The sequence below is a fragment of the Chanos chanos genome, chromosome 4 (assembly GCF_902362185.1).
Source record: "Chanos chanos chromosome 4, fChaCha1.1, whole genome shotgun sequence".
NCBI classification, from domain to species: domain Eukaryota; kingdom Metazoa; phylum Chordata; class Actinopteri; order Gonorynchiformes; family Chanidae; genus Chanos; species Chanos chanos.
This window is the reverse complement of record NC_044498.1, coordinates 3368526-3381999: the sequence shown is the minus strand read 5'-3', so window position 1 is coordinate 3381999 and position 13474 is coordinate 3368526. Positions and strand designations below refer to the sequence as shown.

Genomic DNA, 13474 nt, shown 5'->3' with positions numbered 1-13474 from the left:
GTGCTCTTGCCTGAAATTGCACTAACTCCTCTCTTCTTAGACTAGGTGTCCCGTTTTTTAGTTTTTTTTTATTATTATGGGGGTGAACGGAAAACTTTCGCGAGGGAACTAGGAACGAGATGTCATTACATAAATTTATTTTCGCAATGTCCTCTCGCGGCGGGCTCTGCGCTATCAATCCGCCTGCGCCGTTTTTCCCGCCGCGGATGTAGTCTATTCCATGCCTTTATCCGCACTCATCTTTTAAAGGTCATCAAATGTGTGTGTTTTCCTCTTATCACACGGATGTTCGTCTGTGAACACTATCTTTTGTCATCAAACAAGCATCTCCATACTCATCACTTGACATAATGATGAAGAGGCGCTTTATAGATTAATCAAACATTATGTCAAGGTTTTACATGTTACGAAATAGTACGGCATCCCTGTGTGTGTGTGTGTGTGTGTGTGCGCGCCAGCTGTCTCATTCGCCCAGCTTTGGAAAATACATGTAAGTCTCATTCGCCCAGCTTTGGAAAATACATGTGTGTATCCATGTGTATGGGCACACGTGTGTTTTTCGTATGTGTTTGTGTTCACCAGCGTACTGCAGCATCGATCTTCAATACAGTTCATCATACCCTGCGGCGGCCCAGTAAACAAACACTGTCCCCACGCAACTGAGGATCTATGCACTTTGTGTGTGGAAGGGGAGAGAGAGTGAGTGAGTGAGAGAGAGAGAGAGAGCGAGAGAGAGAGATGACTGCTTTGGCCCTCCTGTAGCGAGCCTATCCTCTCTTTTCATCCCAGCCAATGGAGAGCCATTACCGTTCTTCCATCATCCGTCCGTCAATACCGGTCCATTATCCGTCCGAAAGGAATTCGTCTCATTTCATTTCAGTTTCATTTCATTTCATTTCATAGGTCTCTCACTCACGCCATCTCTGCGGCCCGTGTTCACAGTGTCTAAAAATAGACGCGGGGCTGATGCCTCATTCACACCACTTGCCTCCCTCTACATCAGTTCGGAAAAAAAGCGCTTAAAATCTGTCTGTGAGATACAAATAAAAGACCATTTTCTGCCCCCCCACCCCCCTTTTTTTCTTTTTATCACCACTGCAGCAAAAACCAGACCTTTTCTTTTCCTCTTGGTTAGAATGTCAAAAGGATTTATGTTTTTAATTCACTTGTGTGTGTGTGTGTATGTGTGGGTGTGTGTGTGCCATGGTGGAAAGTCTGGTATGTTTATCTTTTACATCTAAATATCTTTTTAAGCTAATTAACTCAGGCCTTTTGTGGTTTTGTTCTTAGATGTACTGCCGAACTGATGGCCTTCTGTTGTTTTCAAGAGCTGTAGGGCCAGTTCATTTCTCAAGCAGTGGACCTTTGCATTGTCAGGCTGTGGAGAACACATAGAGGCAAAGCAGTGTATAGACCAGAAAGACAGGAGTATGTGTTAGATTAGATGCAACTTTATTGTCATTGCACACAGTGCAAGTACAACAAAATGCAGTTTTACACCTGACCAGAAAGTACAAATAGCAGAATAAGGTGCTGAGGAGGCAATAGTTACAGGTGAGAGTATATGTGACATATGTGTGTGTGTGTGTGTGTGTGTGTGTGTGTGTCTGTTGTCACACACTGTCTCTACTCAGCAAATTTTATAGTGTTAAATCTACTCTGAGAGAGTTCTTTTAACTCTATGCGGGTGTTTATTTTGTCCCGATCTTTGAAGTGTTAATCTAACACTTCCTAAAGTGTTAATGGTACATCTAAGATAAAGTGTTGAAATAACTCTATGCACTGTTATGCATAACTCTGCTTAACACCAGAGAGTGTTATCTACTTGCTACACTGGTTTCATAACTCCGTAGTATGAGTTGAATCTCCAACACTTCTCAATAACACCAACTCCCTTTTGCAATCAATAGTGTTAAATCGTGTTTTTACAGTGTCAGTTCAACTCTATATTTAACACTTTTGCTTAACACTGGAAAATCAACTCTGAGTATTTTGCTGTGCAGACTTAAACCATCTGTGTCCTCAGACACATGATTCCTAGATCTTTCTGTGCTCTAGATCCATGAAAAAGAGTGATTATTATGACCTTATACTGTAGCAATTTGGTAATAGTTAGAGAAGGATGGGCCTCCCCTTTGTAGTCAGTGATCCTTTGTGAATTTGGCGTGCAAGGCTTATTCTCTTAAGAACACTTTGCCTGAGATTTGAAACTCCAAACTATTTTTTGACAAAGACATTTAAAAAAAATTTTTTTCCCACCTAAAGTGTGTTTTGGGCTCTTTTTTTTTTTTTTTTTTTTTTTAAAAAAAGATATCTTGGCCAAAATCAGTCTCCGTAACTGTGTGGTCTAAGAAAAAAATAGTCCCTGTACCTGTGGGGTTTATTAAAATTGGGGAAAACTTAAATCTCTTTAAAGGTGGTTTTAAAGGTAATTTTCTAATTTTCAAGGTGTTGTGAACCATCCCTTAAGTGGTTAGTGCATTTTACAGCTCCGCAGTCACTGACTCTGTGTGTGTGTGTGTGTGTTGTGTTGTGTATGTGTTGTGTGTGTGTTGTGTGTTGTGTGTGTGTGTGTGTGTGTGTGTGTGTGTGTGTATGTGTGTCTGTGTGTCTGCGTGTGTGTATGTGTGTCTGTGTGTCTGTGCGTGCGCGCACGCGTGCGCGTGTGCATGTGCGTGTGTGTGTATGTGTGTGCGTGCGTGTGTGTGTGTTTAGTTCTCTGCAGGAGCAGAAGGAAGACCTGCGTAAACGTCTCTCCTACACCACCCATAAGCTGGAGCTGCTGGAGAGCGAATTTGACTCCACCCGTCAGTACCTGGAGACGGAGCTCCGCCGGGCGCAGGAGGAACTGGACAAATTCACGGACAAATTACGCAGGTGCTCCACTTTGGGTCCAAAAACTGATTCAAAAGAAAAATTCAGTCGGTGTTCACATTCAACACATGTAAATTTGCGGTTCACTCAAAAAGTATGTTCCGTATGCATGGTATGATGATAGAACCGTAATGTGACAGCGACCAGTGGAAACAGCCCAGTAACGTAAGGGCCGCTGGGTTCAGCTCCACAGTAAATGAGACTTACAGCTGATGTGCTCCTGAGAGAGACACTTAACGCCAAGGAACTTCCAGTGGCATTGACCTCGGACACGGGAAGTGCTGTGATGTGACTCTGGGTGAGAGCGTCAGCTACATGACTGAATTTAAATGTGAAACTAAATGGCTGACTTGTCCCTGACTGGGGCTGTGTGATGGGTGGGTGTGTGGGTGGATATCACAGTGAACGGTTAAGATCTGAGATGTCCAAACATAGCCCTGGAGAGACATGGTTTGTCCCTTGGGGCTTTGGCTTCCTAAATCAATAGACAGGACTAAGAGCATGTCAAGCTTGTCCTGTGAATGTGCAGCCACCCAGAGCCTCTCTGAACAGCTGGAACAACAAGAAGGGTCCACCACAATGTGTGTGCTGTGTTGTGGCCAGTGTTGATGTTTATTCAGTGTTGTGAGTGAATGTTGCCGTACATGTAGTATTATTAGTGAGTGCTGATGTATGTGTTTAGTGATGTATGTATTGTGTTGTATTGTGAGTTAGTGAGTGTTGATGTATGTGTTGAGTTTTGAGTGAGTGTTGATGTATGTGTTGTGAGTTAGTGAGTGTTGATGTATGTGCTGTTTTATATTGTTAGTGAGTGTTGATGTATGTGTTGTGTTTTGAGTGAGTGTTGATGTATGTGTTGTGTTGTGAGGGAGCGTCAATGCATGTCATTGCTCATCTATATACTCTGATGCGCATATTAATGGATAGGACACAATGTGTTGTGAGTGTTTATGTAAATAATGTGTTGTGAGTGAGTGTTGATATAAATGGTGTGTTGAGGTGAGTGTTAATATTTGCATTTACATATATTTATTTAGTAGAAGCTGTTACCCAAAGCGACTTCCAACTGAAGCAAAATACAAACCAAGCACATGTTGTGAGTGTTGATGGAGATGATGTGTTGTGGTGAGTGTTTATATGTGAATGAGTGTTGAGGGTGATATGGTGACTGATGTGTGTACTGCGTCTCTGTGTTTCCTCTCTGTACTCCTGCAGGATCCAGAGCAGCTACTCAGCACTGCAGAGAATCAATCAGGACCTGGAGGACAGGATCCACCGTAATGTAAGTGCATTTGTCCGTCACCGCAAAACCAAGCAGGGGATTGGTAAATATTTTGTGAATGAGTGTGTGTGTGAAAGAGGTCATGTATGAACTGAGATGTGTGTGTGTTTATGAGTGTTTGTGGATACTAGTGCTGTTGGTGCATTTTCTGTTTTTTATTTGGTAGGATGTGTATGTGTGTGTGTGTGTGTGTATGTTTTAGTTACAGCAGAGTACAAGTCTAGATTGTGTCTGAGTTACAGCCAGAGTGCTGTGTTAGAGTGTGTTTATTTGTCTCATTGGTTGTGTGTAAGTAATTAAATATGTGATTTGCTTGTTTAGTCTGATGTGGACTGTGTGTGCATCAGTATGTGTGTGTTTTAGTATCTGTGTGAGTTGTGTCTGTGTTTGCATTTATTTGTGAGTATGTGTTACTTGTGTGACGGGTTGCATGTAAATCCATGTTTGAGTTTGGTGACGGAAGAGTAGACGTGTGTATGTGTGAGATTTGGCTCTGTGTCGGAGTGAGTGTGTGTGTGTGTGTGTGTGTGTGTGTGTACGTGTGTGTGTGTGTGTGTATGTGTGAGATTTGGCTCTGTGTCGGAGTGAGTGTGTGTGTGTGTGTGTGTACGTGTGTGTGTGTGTGTATGTGTGAGATTTGGCTCTGTGTCGGAGTGTGTGTACGTGTGTGTGTGTGTGTGTGTGTATGCGCGTGTGTTCCTGACAGTATTGGCGGCATTGACATTAATGACGGTTCATTATTGCGACCTGCCCGCCTTCGCGTGACACCATGATAGCATTGCTATTGTGTGTGTGAGGTGAATGTGGCATTGCGTTCTTCAGCTGCACTTTGGGTAAAGCTTTGCCTCTGTAATTATTCTGGCCGCCACAAAGCTGTGTGCGACCGTCCTATGTCTGTGTGAGTACACGCTCTCCTGGTGTATTCTCTCCTGTGTGATAAATTATCCTGCCAGTATTTTCTCAAGAGTAAAGCACTGGCACCGTTGTTTGTGTTATTGCTATTTGTTGTTATTGTTATTGTTGTTGTTGTTGTTGTTGCTGTGGCAACACTTAATCCTTGTCACTGCCTCATGAGGAGGATTAAGGAATCATGATACATTTCTTGTTCTCTCCTTCCAAATGGAACAACACAGCGACTTTGTCAATGTTATGATACAGGACAGAGGCAAATTAACAACGTGGCAATGCTTCATGAGAGCATACACTGAGCCCTCTACTAGCCTAGTTGTCAGGGTTTTTTTTTGTTTGTTTGTTTGTTTTTTGGTTTATTTTTTGGTTTTTGTTTTCTGTTTTTTGTTTTTCAGACAGCTTCAAGGTTAGTGACACAGATCCTTAACAGGGTGTTTTCACTTTAGGTCCAGTACAGACCTTTAACTGAACAGTTTAATTCATGGGACTACTCAAAACAAAATTTCTTAGTTAGCCAGATAAGTGCAGTACAAAAAAATCCATATTGTTCGGCAGGGATGATTCGAAGTTGTTCTCCTGTTGCACACCTTTGATTTTTGGCTGAAGTTTTCTGGCTAACAGAGAAATCCTGCAGTGTGGGACAGCCCTCAGGACCAGAAGAGCATGAGGAAGACACTACCTGCTGCATAAGAGGCTCAGAATTCTCAGAATTTTTCAGAAGCTCTGAATACACTGAATGTCTGCTCCTGGGCAGGACACTTAACTGGACTTATCTCTAAATCATTCTAAAGTATAATAATAATAATAAGAATAATAATAATAATAATAATAATAATAATAATAATAATAATAATTTACGCATTGGGACACATGGGGAGAAATGACTCAAATTTGGAATGGCTTTGCATCGTGGAATGTACTTTCCTTATTAAATACTGCATATGACAAAAGTGAAGGGACAGGGACAAGTTGTGAAGTTATTCTTCATTTTATATTTAGCACTTTTCTAATTTAATCTCATAGTTTCACATCTAAAGCCCACTCTGTCATTACGTTTAACAGCAGTTAAAAATATGAAAATGTCTAGTAGCATCTCTTAGAGTGTGTGTGTGTGTGTGTGTGTTTCTCCTCAGTCTCAACACCATGACGACGAGAAGAGAGCTTTGAGCCGAGAGATCATCGTCCTTAACAACCATTTAATGGAGGCCAAGATGACCATTGAGAAGCTGCGTGAAGACAATGTAAGAGCCTTCACACACGCAGGAGTTGGTCAGAGTTAAACCAACGCTCTGTGAGCCTAAATTTTAGTGTATGTTAACACATCACCAGAGAGGAATGTCATAGGCAGAACCCTCAGACGAACACAGCACCCTCACGGCTAAGACGCTGTCTGTCTCAGGGGCAGACGGCATCCGATATCTGGGCTTCAGGGTTTGCCAACACAGCTGTGCCACACACATGCTGTCTGTGACTGTGAATGCCAGTGAGCGCGTTACCCCCGTCGCCATGGTCACTCACTCCATACCGTGACCTCACTGACCGTCAGGTGCCATCATTGGCTCTTGAGCTCTCGTCCCCCCTAACAACATGACACGACACACGATGGTAGAACACAAGTCAGAGAAAGGCTAAGTGCCACTGCTGTTCTCAAACACATCAGAGGAAGGGCGTGTAACCTCGCTCGCCTCGGCCTTCAGAGGGAGCTACTGAGAGACAGCCAGACTCTTGATTTCATTCCAAATGGTTAAGCATTAAAAATGAATTTGGTGTGTCATCTGCTCCCACACACTCATCTCTTATGTGAGACAGTTGGTCTGTCGGTAAAGGCTTGTCTCTCTCCATCTGTCGTTTCCTCCTCTCTTTCTTTAGGACCTGTACAGGAAAGACTGCAACCTGGCTGCTCAGCTACTCCAGTGCAACAAGTCTCACTACAGAGCCCAGCTCTCTGAGGTACAGCTAATGATACTAATGCTGCAAGTGTGTGTGTGAGTGGAGAAAGTGTCTGTGTGAGGTAGAGAGAGAGAGAGAGAGAGAGAGAGAGACTGATAGAGAGAGAGAGAGAGAGAGAGAGATCACGGGCAGTGTCTTTGAAACCCAGAAAGTCATTTCTCCTGTTGCGAGCCAATTGTGATAATGTGACTTTGAGAGACTCGGCAGGCTTGACTCGTGTGAGTCAGAGAGTAATGGACTGTATTAATGCACAAACAAGACGACGCATGGCAGGAAAAATGCAACTGTAACCCAGTTTAGTCAGAGATCCGTGCCTGCAGGATTTTCATAACTGATGAGTGTGTGTGTGTGTGTGTGTGTGTGTATGTATGTGTGTGTGTGTGTGTGTGTGTGTGTGTGTGTGTGGCCTGGCTGGGTTGCTCACTGGGCATCGTGTCAGATCTGTAGTGAGAGATAAAGAAGAGAGAAAAAAAAAAGAAAGACTGAAAGTTGGCACAGCGGCAACCTTAAAATACCTATCTCTCTAATGGAAATATTGATGTTTCTATTGCACAAAGCAACAATTATTTCACGACGCTTTTTGGAGGCCATCCCTTACAAACTGCTCCCATGAGAACATTAAACAAAGGGAAAATAGAACGCTTGATTCGTGTTCGTATGGCAACAGTAACCATTGGCACTTCAGACAGGCAGAAACTCTGGTCTCCATTTTCCCTGAGTTAAAAAACTACACAACAGTGTACGGAAAACTACTGACCTAAATGGCGCTGAGGCAGTTGGCAATGCTAAAGTGTGGGAGGTGTAGTCCTGACTGGGTGCTTTTGTCGCTACTTTACACGCGACTCTTTTTTTTTCTTTTTCTTTTTTTTTCTGGCTTTTGTGTTTATTGGCCCAGTTGCTTTTTTACTCATTGTGTTCCTGTTCGAGGAGACGGCACCTGTAATGGATTCCTGTAGCTTCCAAACAACAGCTTGAACATAAGGAAATCACATACATCTCTCAGTATATAGATACACTTCGCAACCTATTCAGCCTATATATTGTAACTGGGATATCAGTTACAGAGCCTGTTTATGAGGATATGAAATAAACACGGGAATGTCTATGGGAGTATCGAGTACAAACTGTACCCAAGCTATCAGATCGCTGTTGAAGACAACGGCCAGTGGGATTTGTTTGATCTGAAGCCAGAATAGCCATTTTACACTACTGCTGTTGAAACTGATTTTTTTTCTTTTTCTTTTTCTTTTTTTTTTTTTTTTGCTTTGACTTGGCTCTTGTCATCATGAAGCTATAATTAGCAAATGTTCTCATTGCTAATTAGTGGCAATTTTCTTACCTCTTGTTGCCATGGAGAATGGACTGACAGTTAAAGAGTGGAGATGTAGCGAAATGTCGCTTAAAAAGAGAGAAAGAGACAGAGAGAGAGAGAGAGGGAGAGAGAGAGACACTGTGCAGTTAATCTTGAGGTTAGGGGTCAGGGGTCAAAGGTCACGGCCATGTCATGCTAAACCGACGTTTAGTCAGATTGTGCTGCGAATACCGAGGTCAATGTCACCTTCTCGTTCCCACTGAGATCCCTTTTAAGGTATTAATAAACTGGCATTATGTGCATATACAATTAAATATTAGTTACTGGTACATTACTGAGCTCTCAGATGTTTGTTCGCTGATATTTGCATTAACATGAATGGAGATGTTGGATTTAAAAGGCTTTATATGAAAGACTAGGCAGTGACTCACATTACTGATATTATAGAGGGCACCGATGGTTTGTCTGTGATGTGATTAAATATCATTTACTAACATTAGCACAGCTTATTTCGTAATGGTTCATTTATCATTAATAAGCAAGTCTTAACATGGTTCGTTTCCATTGGCTCTCCATCCTCTGTGAGAGTGAGCTGTGAGCCAATCAGGGCTCAGGACTCTGTAGTATGGGCCTGATGATGAAACCAGCCAGATGAACAGTCCCCTATAATAAAGTTCAAACCTGAGCTTTGAGTGAAATACACAGCTTATGAGTCTGATACACACACCGTTCCCCAATTATAAGTTCACAGTGTGGTGTCATTTAGTGTAGTGTAGTATAGTATAGTGTAGTATAGTATAGTATAGTATAGTGTAGAGAAGTGTAGTGAAGTGTAGTGTAGAGTAGTATAGTATAGTATAGTGTAGTATAGTATAGTATAGTATTGTATAGCATAACATAGCATAGTATAGTATAGTATAGTATAGTATGGTGTAATATACTGTGGTATAATGTAGCATAGCATTTATTATTTTGTGTACTATATTGGTAGTGTAGTGCATATAATGTTTTGCAGCATTGTTTATTTTTGTATCATTGTTCTGAAAGACCATCCTGTTCTTTGGTTCCTTTTCTGAAAGCTTCCTCCGTAAACTTATCATCACTATCAACTATTGTTCTCCTTTACTTACTTTACTTTTTCTTTACTCTGCAACCCTGGACCTGGCCTCTGAATGACTCTCTCTTTCTCTCTCTCTCTCTGTTTCTGGTTTTCCCGTCTCAAATTCTCTCTCTCTCTCTCTCTCTCTCTCTCTCTCTCTCTCTCTTTCCGTTCAGCTGCCTGCTGATTTTCAAGAGCGAGTGAGCCGACACATGGAGGGTTCTCCTCTCTGCCACTCCCCCTACTCTGACTCCGTTCCCACCTCCGTTATCGCCAAGGTCCTGGAGAAACCCGACGAGGGCTGTAGCGGGAGCAGTCAGGCGTCGCGTACGCCCAGCCCGCAGCAGCACCACCCAGAGCCCACGTTTCTCCTGGCGAGCCCCGTGGGTGTGGGGGAGCGTCAGGGTCTCCTGCTCCGCGCCGCCTACAAGTCCGACCTGTACAGCAGCGACACGGCTCTGTACTGCCCAGACGAACGCCGCCGCGAACGCCGGCCCAGCATGGACATCCATCGGGGCCAGAGCGCCACCTACGGCCCTCAGAACTCCACCGACTCCAACCCCGACGAGGTCTCACCAGGCATGACGCCTCCTGGTTTTACGGGCCAGGAGCAGCATCACTTCAGCAAGTTCTCCACCTCCCTGGGCGGGGCCTCCAGCTCCTACTCCAGTTTCAGCGGGGGCGGCTCGGAAGATAAAGGCCAGGACCCACCCAGCAGCGTTGGCTCCTCCCCTCACCACCAGGCCATGGTCTATATGGATTGGCGGGATGGGGGCGGAGACTACGAGCACAAGAGTGACTCCTCCTGGGAGAGGGACAGTCCCAGTTTCGGGAGTAAAATGCACGGCTTTCCACAGACGGAGCCCGGAGACCACCACCCACACCTGCAACACCACCAGAACAGCAGCTCGCCCGTCTACAGCCGCGCCCTTTCCTCTTCCTGTTTCAGCGAGCCTTACGAGCCCCTCCCACGCTCTTCCTCTCCCAGCGTCGCCTACGGCGACAGCCGCCGCAGCAGCGCCTTCGCCCCTGAGGAGGAGGAGGAAGAAGAAGAAGAGGAGCTGATCGGTCGATGGCGTCAGCTGAGCGCCGAGGACCTGAGTCTGAGCGCTCACTCGTACCGCAGTCCCGGTCGTGCCTCGCCCTACAGCTTCTCCGAGCAGCACTTCTCCGTCCGGCCCGCCAAAATCCGGCTGGGGCCGCTCTACAGCAGCTTCCAAGAGGGGACGGACGCTTACCACCATCACCACGCCGCAGCGGTCCTGGGGGACCCGTTCTCCAGCCCGAGCCCGGAGTGCGGCCCGGCTCTGAGGCAGCAGCACAGCCAGGCCCATCTGTACCGGGCCAAGGAGGAAAGCCAAGAGTCTGAGCACAGCATCTACAGTCCCAAGGACACCAGGGACGGAGCGGAGGCGGGCGGAGAGCCCAACGCCGAGTACGTGGACGTCAGTCCCAACAGCTCGGTGGAGTCTTTGAATCACGGCTCCCTGGAGCACTACCAGGCGGAGAGGCACTGCGCCTCCCCACAGGGGACCTCCGCCTCCACGCCTCCACCACCCACCACTCAGCTGCAGTACCAAAAATTCGGCTCTCTGGGACTCTCGCGGAAGGATAGCTTGACCAAGGCGCAACTGTACGGAACGCTGCTGAACTGAGCCGCGACACGCGCGTGTCTAATTCTCTTATTGCCATTTACACAACTGTACGAAGTCAGGTTACACGAATTAAGCCAAACGCACACTGAGGTTTTGGTATTAATTTTTTTGTTTCTCAGTGATAAACTTAAGTTATTCTCTTAATCTGTCTTTCTCTTTACTCTCTCTCTCTCTCTCTTTCCTTCTCTCTTTCTGACTATCCATGTTACTGTTTCTCTTTTCAAACGCAGTGAACATGAGGTGTGGTTGATGTTTAACTGTGGTTAGTCACAGTATCTGTACAGACGGACTTCTTAAAAAAAAGTCTGATTCGGGGCTAGTGTCAGTCAGATAAAAACAGGCGACTGGGAAAACCTGAAATTTGATGTTTTTGTATTATGGAGCGAGAGGAAACCGTTAGAACAGTTCCGTTGTCTGCAGGAGGAAGCTGCGTTGTTTCAGAATGAGGACTATTCTATGTTACATACGCCTTATGAGCCCCAAGTCTGTGGACGATGGTGAAATTGGTGGTTTACTGTAAAAAAATATATATTATATATATATTCTACTTTTGACTATGAAAGCAAACTTTTCGTATATATTTTATGCATAGCTGTATTTATTGTTAAGTATATTATATTGGTAAATGTTTGATGAGATGGGAAAAATATATTTCTAACGGAACAAAGCAGGCGTCAGATGGAGGCTTCCCTGGCCAGGTCTTTAAGTAGGAGATGATTTTCAGGGTTGTTTGTCTGTCTTGGTAAAGTATCCCTTACTGATAATATATGTCAAGAAAACAAATCATTGGTTATTTCTGTTAAAATATTTACATTTGAATTCTGGATAATAAGGTTAAAAAGAATTTACCTGTACCTGTTTTAGGTTGTTTTTTTTTTCACTAAAGCCAGCAGAAGGTTCCTGCTACACATGGTATGGTGGAGAGCCTCTCAACTAATAGCATTATTTTGGAGGGGGGGGGGGGTAATTTTAAATGAAAAATAGATGCTTTTGTTCTAAAAACGGCCCCATTTCTGGTAAATTCCACAACTTCAGGCAGAGTCGATGACGACGACTCGGAGCTCTGAAAAACTTTTCGTCGGGTTCTCTGACAGCGGAGGACTCGACCCTTTTTCACTTCCTTTTTCACATGGACTCAAACGTGACGCCCTGAATCCGTAGCTCAGTCCATCACGACAAAAAGGACTTAACCCGACGCTCACCTCGGAGAAAAAGAGAAAATGCTTTTTTAGCTTGGGTGACCTCAAAACCATACCTGGCGGACTGTTTTTTTTAAAGCATTTTGTTAGGGGGATTTTTTTTTTGGGAGGTGTTGTTCTTTTTGTCTGTAATTTTTCCATCTTTAATCCTGAGTGCTTTGGACAGCTCCTCTCCCCTGGCCCTCTCTACCTCACAGTGGTCTAATCCCTCTCTCTCTCTCCTCCTCGTTAATCAGCTGGGAACCTTTCGCCTGCTGTCACCGTGATGCATGACTCTTCTTTCTGCTGTTTGTTTCCTAACCCAATAAAGCACAAGTGCTGCATTACCACTCTCAGCGTCTCTGGTCTTTTCTCTCTGTGTATCTGTACACACACATTACCACTCTCAGCGTCTCTGGCCTTTTCTCTCTGTGTGTATGTACACATGCATTACCACTATCAGCGTCCGGCCTTTTCTCTCTGTGTGTCTGTACACACGCATTACCACTCTCAGCGTCTCTGGCCTTTTCTCTCTGTGTGTCTGTACACACACATTACCACTCTCAGCGTCTCTGGTCTTTTCTCTCTGTGTGTCTGTACACACACATTACCACTATCAGCGTCCGGCCTTTTCTCTCTGTGTGTCTGTACACACGCATTACCACTCTCAGCGTCTCTGGCCTTTTCTCTCTGTGTGTCTGTACACACACATTACCACTCTCAGCGTCTCTGGCCTTTTCTCTCTGTGTGTATCTGTACACACGCATTACCACTCTCAGCGTCTCTGGCCTTTTCTCTCTGTGTATCTGTACACACGCATTACCACTCTCAGTGCTTTGGCCTTTTCTCTCTGTGTGTCTGTACACACGCATTACCACTCTCAGCGTCCGGCCTTTTCTCTCTGTGTGTCTGTACACACGCATTACCACTTTCAGTGCTTTGGCCTTTTCTCTCTGTGTGTCTGTGTGTCTGTACACACGCATTACCACTCTCAGAACTCTGGTCTTTTCTCTCTGTGTGTCTGTGTGTCTGTACACACACATTACCACTATCAGAACTCTGGTCTTTTCTCTCTGTGTGTCTGTGTGTCTGTACACACACATTACCACTATCAGCGTCCGGCCTTTTCTCTCTGTGTGTCTGTACACACGCATTACCACTCTCAGAACTCTGGTCTTTTCTCTCTGTGTGTATGTGTGTCTGTACACATGCATT

General features: G+C 44.7%; 1 protein-coding gene across 1 annotated transcript in view; it reads left to right on the top strand.

Annotated features, from left to right (window-relative positions):
- Nucleotides 1–11081, top strand: part of LOC115810883 (brain-enriched guanylate kinase-associated protein) — an 11584-nt gene extending 503 nt beyond the window's left edge. Inside the window, exons 2-6 of the mRNA XM_030772910.1 lie at nucleotides 2716–2877; nucleotides 4090–4156; nucleotides 6199–6306; nucleotides 6935–7015; nucleotides 9603–11081. Coding sequence (XP_030628770.1) covers nucleotides 2716–2877; nucleotides 4090–4156; nucleotides 6199–6306; nucleotides 6935–7015; nucleotides 9603–11081 — 1897 coding nt within the window. The remainder of the gene's footprint in view (nucleotides 1–2715; nucleotides 2878–4089; nucleotides 4157–6198; nucleotides 6307–6934; nucleotides 7016–9602) is intronic.
- The last annotated feature ends 2393 nt before the right edge of the window (nucleotides 11082–13474 follow it).